Source organism: Falco biarmicus, chromosome 14 (assembly GCF_023638135.1).
Source record: "Falco biarmicus isolate bFalBia1 chromosome 14, bFalBia1.pri, whole genome shotgun sequence".
NCBI lineage: Eukaryota > Metazoa > Chordata > Aves > Falconiformes > Falconidae > Falco > Falco biarmicus.
This window is the reverse complement of record NC_079301.1, coordinates 19985868-20000000: the sequence shown is the minus strand read 5'-3', so window position 1 is coordinate 20000000 and position 14133 is coordinate 19985868. Positions and strand designations below refer to the sequence as shown.

At 43.7% G+C, this 14133-nt stretch overlaps 1 protein-coding gene across 4 annotated transcripts in view; it reads right to left on the bottom strand.

The window, feature by feature from the left end:
- PAK3 (p21 (RAC1) activated kinase 3) overlaps window positions 1-14133 on the bottom strand; it is a 198821-nt gene that overhangs the window by 4057 nt on the left and 180631 nt on the right. For all 4 annotated transcript variants that reach the window (XM_056359511.1, XM_056359514.1, XM_056359512.1 and 1 more), the window contains exons 8-13: window positions 12596-12659; window positions 8782-8830; window positions 5805-5917; window positions 4828-4945; window positions 3879-3978; window positions 3244-3440 (exon numbers count right to left, since the gene is read on the bottom strand). In XM_056359511.1, coding sequence (XP_056215486.1) covers window positions 3244-3440; window positions 3879-3978; window positions 4828-4945; window positions 5805-5917; window positions 8782-8830; window positions 12596-12659 — 641 coding nt within the window. The remainder of the gene's footprint in view (window positions 1-3243; window positions 3441-3878; window positions 3979-4827; window positions 4946-5804; window positions 5918-8781; window positions 8831-12595; window positions 12660-14133) is intronic.

The window sequence follows — 14133 nt, the reverse complement described above, 5'->3', positions numbered from 1 at the left end:
AGAACATGAATCATGAGGAAGAGCCATCTTTAGCTAGGTACTGCACCTCCTGAGTATTTCTACAACAACAGAAAAAGGTCTACAGGAAGCTGAAGTACCTTCTTATCATGTATCTTTTGGTTTCCTATGATACAGATGGCAAAGAAAACCAGTCCAGTACAAAGGAAATAAATGTTTGCAGTAGCTGCAGAGGGGCAATAAGCTCATTCATTCGTTTAACATACCAAGAAACAAGAAAGGATTCAGCATACAATTACAGCCGCACTCTGTGAAAATGATATCCTAAAGTCATCCAGGCCACCCAGATACAGACAGAACAACATACAGATGGTCTAGAAGCCTGAAACTATAGAAGATCCACGGTATTTGGAAAATATGCTACAGTTTGGAGGAAAACTGATGTGCTGAGGTTAATAAATGAGAAAGCAAACAGAAATGCTTAGTTTGGTTTGTTTGTGTTTTTCTGTTTTGTTTTTTTTTTAACTGAAACTGGGGAGTTCCAACCTGCATTTCCAAGGATATTTATCCCACCAGTGTTTGTCCCTCAGGCCCTAGGCATATGCCTGATGGAAGGAAATCACAGCGAGAGAAAACAAACACCATCACAGAAATATCCAGGCCACTCCAGGCTGGAAAATAGTCCATTCCTTGAGTTCTGCGTAGGCTGGAAAGAACCCGAGCAACGTGGGATGCATTTGCTCTACACATGAAAAAACAATAAATGCATCTATATTAAGATTGTTGTTAACTTTATGATTAATGATCCTTTAATGCCCTTGTAATTTATTATGTATTTAAATTAAATGTCAGTAACTGGATCTCCTGAGTGCCTTCCATTACTAAAACAATCATTCACAAAAATGAAAAAGCATCCTATTGTTTCCAGGCTTTGCAGAATTCCCTGAACATGGTCTAAACGTGACTATTAAACCCAACAACTGTGTTCCATCACCTAAAAAATTTCTGTTCCATCAGCTTAAAAACTTAGCTGTAAAACCAAGTCTTGCTTGGTGAGAGCAAGACCTCTCACTGAAGTCTCCGATTCCACACACAACAGCTGATGGATCCTGTCCCTGCTGGGTTGGATTTACCTTAATTAAACCGCCCCGTAACGGGAGGACTGCAGGTGGTCCATCACAAGCTGTTTACTGCTCCCAGCGCAAGAGCAACAACCTCTGCAAGAGTCCAGGAAGCTGGTACAGACAGTACTGACTTCAGGTGCCTGATTTTAACCTACTGCAATTTTACTCAGACACCTGAAGATGCCTTTCTTAGGGGTTCAAGTTGATCTTAACTCCAGCCAGAGATGAGGCATGTACAGAGAAAAAAAGCACCTCAGATAATCTGGGTAAAAGCAGGAACAGCTGGACGTGAATTTGGTCAAAGATAAGAAGTTGACCTGAGGCTTCTCAAGGAGCCCTGGTCAACATCTGAGGTTAAGGAAGCAGGGAACTTTCAACACCTAAACCAGTAATGCTAACTATCTTCATCTGTTCTTCACAGTTGGAAAAAACCCCTTGAGATCATCAAGTCCAACCATTACCCCTGCACTGCCAAGGCCACCACTAAACCCTGTCACTAAGCTCCACATCTACACACCTTTTAAACACCTCCAGGGATGGTGACTCCACCACCTCCCTGGGCAGCCTGACCCAGGGCTTGACCACCTTTTCTGTGAAGAAGTTTTTCCTAATGTCCAATCTAAACCTCCCCTGGTGTCACCTGAGGTCATTTCCTCTTGTCCTGTTGCTCGTTATCTGGGAGAAGAGACCGACCCCCCCCCCCCGCCTACACCCCCCTGTCAGGGAGCTGTAGGGAACAATAAGGTCCCCTCTGAGCCACCTCTCCTCCAGGCTACACCCCCCAGCTCCCCCAGCTGTTCCTGGGTAAGACTTGTTCTCCAGCCCCTTCCCCAGCCCTGGACACGCTCCAGCACCTCAATGTCCCTCCTGCCCTGAGGGGCCCAAACTGAACCCAGGATTTGAGGTGCAGTCTCATCAGCGCCGAGTGCAGGGTGATGGTCACTGCCCAGCTCCTGCTGGCCACGTTTTGGTGACAAGCCAGGGTGCTGTTGGCCACCTTGGCCACCTGGGAATTTTTTTTGTGAGGGTCTTCCATGGAAGCAAGTGGAACATGGGGTCCTCTCTTTGCAGGAAACTGAAGCAAAGCTGGTGATGTGCAAAAGCCCATGCTGGTAAATCTGGGCTGCTGCCACCCTGCCGGCTACGGTGCACTGTGCTCCCTCAGCACAGCCTGAACCCAAACCTCCCTGCTCCTCACCCACCCTTGCGAGGTGACACACCGCTGAAACCACAACCCCAAGGCACCAACCAAACCAGGTCTTCCAAGAAAACTCAGGAAGCTTTTTTCAAAGCCAGCGGAAGACTGAAATTTGTGTAATTTTTTTGTTCCTTTCTTAAGCAGTACGGCTGAGGATTTAATCCTGCCCGTTTTTCAGCTGGCAGTACAGAGTCTGGGGTCCGCAGGCCAGACAGCACGCAGCTTTACTGCTGTGAGAAAAGCTAAAGGTCATGCTCTATTTTAATTTTAACCTTAACAGAAATCATGTATGTATACAGGTAAGTCAAAATTAATTTCCTCATAAATTCCTGCATCCTATCAGGAATTAACTGTGCAGCATTTTGACTTCCTTTCAGCCATCAGCCATGAGGTTTTATCTTGGCATACATTCCTCCACTATTACACACTTATTTGGTCTAAGAACTGGTCATTTCATTTTAAGGAACAATGACGACTTCAAAACATGAAAAATGCATTAGTTTACTACAAGTATCTGTGCATAAACATACTTTCAGGCATGTATTTGGTAATAAATAACTATGGCATTGCTCTAACTAGTGACACTTCTGGAAAGGCTCTGATCTGAGTTTGAAGGCTCCCCTGCCTGCAGATAAGAGTTGAAATGGTTTTCGTAAAAACTCCCCAACTGGAGAAACGTGCCACTGAAAAATTCCTGCCATTCAGAGATACAGCTCAAAGAGTTCAAAAACCATACGGGAACTTTCAAGCACCGTTGTTCTGAACGGGCTACATGTCACTTCTGAGGTTCTCCCACCGACATAACCTAAGCTACGGGACACGGGGATACGCTCCAGCGACACTCGGGGAAGTGGCCCTCAGCAGAACCAGCTCGTGCTGATGTTTCTGGAACCTTGTCTCATGGGAGACAAAACATGGGACAGATTAGAACCACAGTGGTACCAGATCTTATATGCACCTTACCCTGAGAGGATTTTCATTAAGGTAAGGAGGTTCTCCTTCCACCATTTCTATTGCCATGATCCCAAGTGACCAGATGTCCACTTTGGGGCCGTACGCTTTTCTTGTCACCACCTCTGGTGCCATCCAGTAAGGAGTCCCAACCATTGTGCTCCGTTTACTCTGCTCAGGGGTGATCTGAGCACAGAAGCCAAAATCAGCTGAGGAGAAAAACAAGTGTTGTTAAAGCCAGCTTGAATTGTAGAACCAAGCAAAAAAAAAAAAAAATTCCCACTACGTGCCTGTGAAAGCGTTGTTGAATCTATCTGGAAACGTGGCCACGCTCTGTTTACTCAGTGCTGTAGCCAAGGAAATCCTGAATTGGCCACTTAAAAACCCCTCAAGTTTCATGCAGTGGCTTTTATTCACTTGAAGCTTTAGACTGCAACTTCCTCTCTCCGGAAGGGACGCAGACAAACCAAAGCCAACTCTTTACACCTTTTCCTTTTTACACCTCTCTGCACGCTGGTACTGTGCTCTTAGCTCGTAGCAGTGGTCAGTGCGCTAGCACAGGCATCGCTTTTGGGTAACTGGCAGTCAGTCAAAAGCAGCACCAACGCCACGTCCTGGGAACCCTGCGCCCGACCAAGAATACCTACTCAATTTGACAGATCCGTCCATTCCGAGAAGAATATTGTCACTTTTGATGTCTCTGTGAATCACTTGGTTTGAATGAAGGAAATCCAGCGCTTGCAGGCACTGGTAGATAAAAAAGAAACACGAGGGTAAAAATTAATGACCTGATTTCATCACACAAGAAAGGAAATGGCTCTAAAAGATTTAATTTCTAGATGAATTGTGAGTAATGGCAGAATATTGTGCTGTCAAGAGGAATGACTTGCTGCTTCAACTATTAGAGTAATAACTTTCTAAATGAAGGCATATTAGCTTCTGAAAGAGAAATGTCACTTATTGTTACAGACTATCCCCTGAAAGCACAGACAGAATGACTGCTGCTGCAATGAATGTGCTATCTCCATCCACATGAAACACCATTGTTTGCCAAAAAGTCCCTTCCTTCCGTACAAAGTGGATCACTTTCAGGTGGGAGGTTGCATGACAAAGATTTTATTGTTAGGTTCTACAGCAGATTTGAAAGTAGCATGTTAGTCATTTTTCAGAAGCAAACACCATTTTGGGTGGAACTCTATCCTTCTAAGCTGAGAGCTGTGATAAATTAGCCTCTGTTTTTCTTTGTTATTATTTTAAAATAATTCTGCAACCAGCATGTTTGCTTTTACAGGCAAGGAATGCAGTATAGACATGCTCCAGGCAAAGGTTTAAAGAGGCAAAGTTGGGAATAGTAAAAATAAAAAAAAAATATATAAACAAATAAAAAAGAAATACAGTAACAGTATATAAGAATATAACTACAGGGTACAATAAGTGCAGTGATACCGGCAGGCAGTCCACTTCAGATGCTTTCTTCTCCGTATTATAAAAACAACACAGAAACAGCTCTGAACATGAAATCACTCACGTTCTTACCACCTGTTCAGAAGTACCATCCCGTCCCAAGTCATCAGAAGCCCATGTGGGACCCCTTACCTCCCTGCAGACAGCAGCTATCTGTCCTTCATCCATACATGTCTCCGTAACGACATCGGTTAAAGAGCCTCCAGCCAAGTATTCCATAACCACCCAGAGCTCATCACCAACTAGGTAGCTGAAAGAAGAAAACAATGGCATTAAGATGAACGTGCATAGCTAAATTACCTTATGGAAAAGACTACAGTTGATTTTTGTTTCCAGGTCAATTTAAATGAAGACAGAATAAAACAAATAGACATTCCTTGGCTATTACAGTACTTAGAATCTGTGCAGTCTAAATGAGAAAGGCACACAAGTGAAAAATTAGACATCTTAGATGGCAAGCAACTGAAAAATGCAGTTGAGTAACAGCAAAGATAAATCTTGAACCAGGACCTATAACATCATCTGGTTCATCATCACAACACATAAATTCAGTTACTAACTCCAGGAACAAGGCCACACAGCTTTCAGTTGTCCATGGTACAAGGGTGTGTACCACTGAGGACAGAAATTGGTCAACAGTTTGGAAAATCTTACATAAAATACATTCAGAAATAGGAAAAAAAATTAAAAACTGGCAAATTATGTATTTCTGGAAACAAGAACCTAGTCTTCCTGGCATCCACAGCAGTGGAAAATTGTGGGAACAGCCCAAGGGAAATAATTTCTATGATGATTTATCAGGACTTATCACAAGACACAGAAAATATGATCAACTTCAAAAAACAAACCAAAACCCAACCAAACAACATGGAGGTAGTGAACTTACAGGCTGTTGTTTTAGTAAGATATAGCTGATCCAGCTTTTGAAAACAGTCTTCAAACTATGTATGCCAGAAAAGATTATTGCAGACAAAAAGTAATCTCCTCCCATGCATTGTATATGAGTAGATAAATAATAAAGAGGTCAATTTGCTGCCAGTGACCAAAGTTTTCTTTTATTCTTTAGTTTGCAGCATATAAATGAACATGGTAATACCTGAAATACTTACCTGTCTAAGTAGTTAACAATATTGGGGTTCTTATTTTCCCTCATGACCAGGATTTCATTAATAATTAGTTCCTTTTTGGGCTGTTGTTGGAGATTCATTTGCTTTATGGCCACCTAAAATGACATTGAAACCCATTAACTTGAGCAGTCTGTTGCACAAGATCAGAATGAACAGGGAGTGAGTGTTTTTGGAACGACACAGCAGAGCTGTGCCAAAGTGTCTTGTTATTAGACATATGAGTAACTTATATTACATATTATATAATATAAGAGTAACTTATGTTACATATATTAAATTAGTAACTTATATTACAACACCCTATTCCTCTGCTAGCTTGGATGCTAGTTACAGGACACACAGCCATATACATTTTGCCTTGTAAAATCCGTAAAAATGGTCTTTAAACTATCAACCACAAATCTCTAACACCGCTCTCTAGATGCATGTTCTTCTCAAATGGCCTTAGTTTATCACCACTATTATTATTCATGCACATTTTGCAAGCAGGAAGTGATTGTGTTACTGTGAAAATATATAAAAATATACTGATCATTGTTACAGCAACTGCTGATACTCACTTGATTGCGTAAGAACAGACACATGTACATTACATATAAAATGCCATACTAAAAAGATAGCTAAGGTTACCAAAAAACCCACAACCAACGATCCTAGCACCTCCTAATTTCCTGAATTTTGATTTAGCAACCCTAAATAAAATTCTTTAACAGTTTAAATTTGCAATTATTTTCTGGGTTTAAAAAGAATAATCAATTCTGTGGTATTTTATGGATACACCCAGGGTTATAAGCAGAGCTTGGGGCTTTTAGATCCCTTATAGACCTCTATTTAAGAGCAGTTACAAAGCGCAGCACTGCAGGTGGATGAGAAACTACCAGTACGATTCAGATGTATTTTCTGACAGCCAGAAACGATAAATCAGAAATCTTAAGCTGCGGCCCCAAAGAGCAACAGGATTCTCCAAGACACCACCTTGTCCATTTATCACTAATACGGTCCCCCTTGCTATGAACCGTTGTAGCCATCCTGCCTCCTCCTGCCTCCTCTGCCCTGTCCCATCTCCCCCCAGGCAGCCACGGTGTCCCCTTGAGCTTTTCATCCCGGCCTCCTTGCTGAGCCCTCTCCTGCCACCCAGCTCGGCTCCAGCCAAGGACTCCTACAAATCCACCTTTCCTCAAGGTCCCAGAAGAGCCCCACTGCCCGACACGCACCGTGGTCCTGTGGCTATTTAAAGGTGCCTCTCGCTCCCTCCACATGCAGTTTGGCCAGTTCCCCCCGCCTGGTCCCACTCCTGACGTGGCACGCCAGAGACCACCCCTCCGCTCTCACTCCTCGTCTCCTAGCCAGGCTTTTCAGACAGGGTTTGTATACATTCAAAAACTCTGGCTTGGAAAAGGAAACGAGTGTTAAGATGCCACTTTAAGTCGACCACTACAGGGGCCGTCAGAGCTAACGCTGCTTTCCTCCAGGATTTGTTTCTCACACCCCTGGCTCCTGCTTCCCTGGGACCAGTTCACGGGCTGTAACGGGCCATTGCTGACACCGGTCCTAAACACGACTGTTATCGTTTAGCCCTCTGCTCTCGATACACACCTTCTCACTCATCAGTGTGTGTGTGTCAACCAGCTTCAGCAGGACTAAACCACAAAACCGCATCCTAAACATGAACTCTCCTTAATTAAGTCTTTCATGATACTTTGAAGATCAAACGCATGATGGAAAAAATGCTAAACAGTATTACTGTCTGAACCTGAGATTAAGGCAAATTGGGACTGAATGATGGCAGCCTCCATCAGCTAGTTGATGCATTAATATATTTAATAATTAAGACAGAGCTAGTGTATCCTTCTCTGAAAGATACTGCTTCCCTCCTTGCATTCTTTCTGGTCGTTAATAAATTAATGTCCAAAAATTAAGCAACGTGTTGAAGCTGTTCATTCCTCCCTGCCACAGGGACATTTGTGACCACCCCCAGGGTTCTCCGGAGCCCTCTCATTACTACTTTATTATTTATTAATAAATTAATATTTATTTTATTTTTTATAATTTATATATTTAATATAATTAAATTAAAATACTAATAGTAATGTATTAAATAATACATTGTTACTCAGACCTATAAATTTTAACAATTTGTTTTGCTAACTAATCTATGGCCAGGTCTACAGGTCAATTTTTATGCTGTAAATTAAAGAGTTAAATTGTATAGAGAGACCAATATTCTCTGCAATAGCACAACTTCACGCCCACTGGGAAGCAGAGATGTAACTATTTCTAAACCCATACATTTACAACGGCAATAAAAATTGTATAGGTTTTAGCCAGCCCAAAAGCTTGCCGAGATTTCTTTACAGATTTCTCTCCATTAAAATACCCATTCTGGGATGATGGAACATAGCACCAGGCTGGACCAATGACACTGTGGAGAGCACAGACTTGTCCTGCAGACAGAGTAAGTAAAAAAAATAATTTTCTTACAATTGGACTTAAAAGCTACGGGTGAAGCACCAGCCCAAGCACAGAGACCAGCAAGGCTCTTACTGATTCCGGGGGGACGAGGACCTCCCCTCAGGAATTCGCAGGCACCTTTTCAGGCATTAATCAACACCTCAGTGTAATGGTTACTGGAAAGCAGAGGGCCACAGTAAGTGTTCAGTTACTGAGGCACAGAACCACATCGCCCCTGAAGAGCTTTCATGGAAAAGCTGAAGACAGTAGGTGATGTATTTGCCAGCTGACAGTAGTCTGTGCTGAGGAACAGCCTCACTAGAAGATAGATCTTACAGGCTGACACTGGTCTGCGCTTCAAAGGAACAGCCTTTACAGTAAAGATCTACTTGATCTTTACTGTAATCTTTACTTCTTGAGTAAAGAATCCAAAAGACCCCTCCCCTGTTCACACCAGAAGGGAAAGCACTGAGTACCTGCCAGATCTGCTGGGACTCTTGACACTTACCTCCTGCCCTGTAGCAATGTCGATGGCTGTATACACAGTTCCCGAGGCCCTAGAAACAAAACAGCAGCAAAGAAATGAGAAGCAGCTTAGTCCCTGTACGCGAAAGCCAGCCCAGATAGATCTCTGCTGCCTGCAGTGTCTGTAGAACACTTCTGTTCCCCCGGTCCTTCAGCCCGCAGCGCAGCAGCCCACCAGCCCTCTGCCATGCAGGGCATCCAAGATAAGACTTATGTCCAACATGAAGAAAAAGGGCTGGTGCAAAACTCAAATGTACATACTAAATTATCTTAGTTCAAAACTTAAGGGGGGGGCGTCTGCAAAAACTGGAAAATAATATATTTAATTCTTCTCCCATTTTCTCCAGTTTTGCTTCGTTGATTTTTGGTTGGGTTTTTTCCCCTTTTGTGTGCATGCGTGTGCTTTCCCCAGGGAACGTAACATACAGTCCAGCTGCGCCTTCTCAGACCTCTTATTTGAATCTATCTGTAAAACTCGAGCAACACCACCCAGCCCTTCTGAGAACCTGAACACCTGTGACAGCCAGTCGAGGAAAGAATCTAGCCACAGCTTTCTCCGGCACGCAAGGAAACTGTTCTCCAGCCAGCCCGGCAGGTCCCAGCTAAGGCAGGTTAAAGGCAGATACTTTGTTTCACACACAAACGGAGAACTACTCAAAACAGAGAGTCCTTAAGCAGCTTCTTTGTCTGCCAAGAGCTGTCAGCAGCTCTTCCCTTAGGTGTGCCACACGCGTGAAGGACCCTTCGTGGTGTCTGTGTCTGGCTTCTGTGGCAGACACAGGTGCTGTTGCAGAGCCACCAGAACTAAGTGGCACGCTCACCTGCAGACCAGGCAGCCTGGGACTTGGTTTGCCACCTGCCTCTCGTTAGAAGAGGTTATTTCCCTGTAATGACGTGAAGGGCTGGAAAGGCCACGATCAGAGGAAATCCCTTTGGGTTTCAAACCAACTGCAGGCTTGTAAACCCTCATGGGGCTTCTTTCTGACCACAGGCTTACACTGCCAGCGCTGGCAGCGAGGCAAGGGACAGGCAGGGTGGGAATTCTGAGAGACGGGAACGTGCATCCAGCAAGTGTCCCACTGACTGAAAAAGCCATAATCGGTTTGCTCGTTTTTACGTGATCCCCCGGCTTGTTTGTTTACCTGCAGGCTGAAATATTTCTGAAGCATTTTAATTCAACAGGCACCAGAGACCGTATGTCTGTGTTGGGAACAATGTTCTCATTGGGCACGCTATGTATTCTTTTAATATAAATGCAAATACATTTTCCTATGACTAATTGTCCAGATTAATCCAATTTGTTTGCATAAAAAGCCAACACCATTTATTCAGACTTGCTAATACCGTGCTGTATCTCCTCAGCAAAGTCCTATCAGGGTTTATTTTAAAACGGGTATTTCAATTAGGATGCTTCTGGTATGCTCCAGGCCATCTGTGAAGAGTTCAGATAAAGGTGAGTAATTTAAATAAAGCTGTGAATGAATTGCAAGGGCTCTGCGATTCTGCATTACAAACTTTTACTTCTAAGCCACTATAATTTCTGATCTGTATCGAACTTTTAAAGGCTTCTGTAATATCTTAGTTTTAACGCAGTTAGGCAAGTACCAGGGCCCACAATTAGATCTGTGTCACTGTGATGCAGAGCAGTACAAGTTAAAAAAGAAAAACCAACCTGAACCCAGGCTGCTCATAGCTCCATAATAATTTGTCTTTCTCGCAAGAGCTAACACTGTTTGAGCAAACACAGCCTCTTTGTCAAGCACCAGGTAACTACATTTCCTTCGGTGTCAGCAGCATTTTCAGTCCTTAGCTGGAGAAAGATGACAAGCCAGAGACTCGGCACTGAAGCTGACCTGTTCCTCAGCACAGGCCTGCTGGCTGCCGCTCACTGCAAAGTGGCTGTACAGCCATCCCACTGTTTCTTAACTTACCAGCCGCGTGAAGCCACCAAGTGCTACGTGCCAGCCAAGTTGCTTTTCCCCAAGTAAGAAGTTGCTTTCTACCTGCAGTTCTCTGGGCAGCCACCTCTCCTGCTGCCTTGCAGTGCTCTCGTTAGCAGCTACTAAAAACCTACTGGCTTCCACCGCTGCCAGTGCCTTTGGCGTAACTGTACCCGACTCATTGCAAGGGCAGGCAGCTCAGGAGCTGGCACCTGCATCAACTAAGCACATCAGCAGCATCCAAGGCAGTGCACCTCAGCCCGGCCCTGCTGCAGACAGACACGCTAACCCCAGCCATGCAGCAGTCCGGTCCCTCCTCCTCATCCTGTTTCATTACCTTTGTGATGATTTTTTTTTTCTTTAGGGTCTTTCCCCATCACTGTAAATTGACCACCAGCATTACAGTCATGAGCTGGTTACGGCAGCACACGCGCTCCTCTGTAAGAAGGGCGTGCAATCTTCAGGCTGTACTAAAAGCTGGAGGAAATCAATCTAGATACCCTTTCAGGCCAGAAATTAGCCACTTGTCTTTCCACCAGTTGTTGAGGCACCTCTGTACAAGCTCACTCCTAGGACTGTCAAAATAAAAGATTGTGAGGGTGATGGTCATAGACTCATGGTGACAGCAATAATCTGCTTCACACACATGTTTATTCTGACTCTCACTTCTTCAGTTGACACTTATCTTAGGGGAGACTGGCACAGCTCTAAGTGTCCACCGACACTTTACGAATGACAATAAGAACCAAATCTTCGGGTAGAAAGCAAGCTGGAATCTGAGAAAGGGTTTTTACAGAATGAATGGAGCAGGAACACGGTCCCACAAGTGCCCTACCAAACAAGATACATCTGCGATAAAGCCTGCCGGAGAAAAGAGCACGAGTGTGTCTGGCTTTCCGCCGTACATGTCAGTTCTAGGTCAGCAACATGCTACCCCGAGTTCAAACCTCACAAGCAGTTCAGGCAGAGAAGTATCTCCTGATGTCAGTAAACAGCTCCTGTCATACACCGACAGCAGCGGGATCCTGGTGTTGCACAAACAGCACTAGCCCTCCTGGAATTACAACGCAGCCAAGGAAACTTGTGCCAAGCAGGGAATCCATCCGTATTTAAAATGCAAGTCAAACACCTAATTTTGATCTAATTTCTTTTGCTCTTGCCTCCTCACATAGGAAATATTTCAAATCAATCCTAATGCAAGCAAAGTTTGGTTTCAAAAGGGAATAGCTTGGTTGATTATTTTCAGTAAACGCCTACAACCTGCAGGATCCACAAGTGCTCTGCCATCAGGTAGGCAATGAAGTACTTTGTGATCCACTGCATTTGTTACTAAATTTTTGGGGTTTAACTACCTCTGCTAGAAAAGAGAGTTTATCATCCAACCTTAGGTTTCAGTTTCTAAACTATGTGGTTATAATCCTGATTACTGAGTATTTTTTTTTAAGCAAAAATATTTGAAAGAAATGTTATTGAGAACTGTTATTTATCTGACAACTATCAGGTGTTAAATTGCTCTTTTAGGCAACAAAGATTTTTCTCCTTTCTGTAGTGTAGCCATATTATTTTGAAACATACAAAAATGATTCCTCATAAGAAAACAAGCAAACATGCCACACACTGGAGGGACAGTAGATCTTCCAGATCCTGCTCCCTGCTGCAGGCAAGATATTGCCAGCATGAAGTTGTCTTTGATAATGCCTTCTTACCAAAGTCGTAAATTCTGATCAATACTGAGAGACAGGAGAATCTAAACTCAGTGTCTGAACATGTCTGAAGCTTGCCCAACTTCACACCTGATATTACAACAGCAAAATACCTGGCCCATGTTTTTGTACAAGCAACTGTGATTAGACTTACCCTTGACCAATTTTTTCAAATCGAGTGTATTTCTTCTTAGGGTCTCCCACACTCACAATGCTCCCTGAAAAAAACAAAGTGAAAGATGCTCACTTAAAAACAGAGGTACCACCTTCCAGCAGGTCAGAAATGCAGCCCCATGGTCTGGGGTTGTGAACTGTTTGTAGTCAGTTGGGTAACACCCCACAGGCAGCTCTGTAGCACAGCCAGCCTCCACGAAGACTGGTTTTCTACAGTCCTTTGGAGAGTTACCTTGACAGGAAACGAAGAACATGGAGAAACATTCACAGGAGACAGATATTAGAAAAGAACAAGTACCAATGCAAGTAAGTGTTTGTTGTCTATAAACATTAATGAGAGCTGGAACAACATAGCCTTTGTTTTCTTAGGAAAAATAACTCTGTGTGATTCAACATAACGTTCAATACTTCCGAAGATGAAATGCACCTTGGGTTCTGGAATCAATTTTTATGAATACGTGCCATTTTCAGAACAGGAAGAATATTGCAAAGTGTTTCCAGAAGGGGATTTCTCAATCTCTCAGCTGTTTGCCAAAAGAAGACCTTTATGTTTTTCAAGAACAGCATCTCATGTTCTAATCAATAATTATGGGGCTCTAAGAACTATGACCCCCCGTAATTTATTACCAGGCTGAGCTCTGAAGACCTTGCTTGTGCCATTTTTAAGGACCACACTGCCTGTCTTCAACCTGACCCGGACCAGTTACTAGCATTTGACTTGCACTCTCAACACTGCACAGATGCTGATCTTCACAAACAAGCAGGGCCACGATGGGCAACAAGAGCGATACTCCTCAGGCAGAAGCCTCACACAGGCAGCTGCACAAATGAGATGCTGATAATTTCATGGGTACAGGTGATGGGACTGAGCAGCCAGGCCAGCCGGGCTGCGCTGCAGCAGTGGGAAGGCTGGGCCAGCGGCCGGCACAGGGCATGGGACAGTCCGACTCCATCAGCCACTGTGGAGCTCATGTGCCAGTGGAAGGTGAAAATTAAAGCATGTGCTGCTTGATGGCTTCTTGCCCACTCAGAGGTGTAGGCAGTGTGAAGGGGAAGGAAAGAAAGCAGTAATCAGGACACTGTGCTTGCACGGAATGAAAGAGCCAAAAACTGATAAACTCAAAACAAATCCAAAGGAATAATTAAAAAAAAAGTATTGTTTTTTCTGGTCCGGTAGTTTCCTAGATAAAATACAAACAATGACGTTTAAGGTGATGGCTCAATGCAAATGACTTCTGAAGATTTAACTTGGAACGTACATCACAAACACGTTAAGAAGATTAGTTCAGGAGGAAAGGCTTCCAATGTTTTGCAGCATGTTTTATTTGACTGATCTGGCAATATTCCTGTATCACAAATACAAACATGTACTTATTTGTTCATCTGTGCATCCAAAACAAGAGTAGGTGATGCACCACTCACTGTAAGTAGTAACAAGCATCTCTCCCCTGTCCAGGCCATGTCTCTGGAGCAAAAGGCTTTAGCATCCAAACGGGCATCTGACTGGATGCCTAGCCA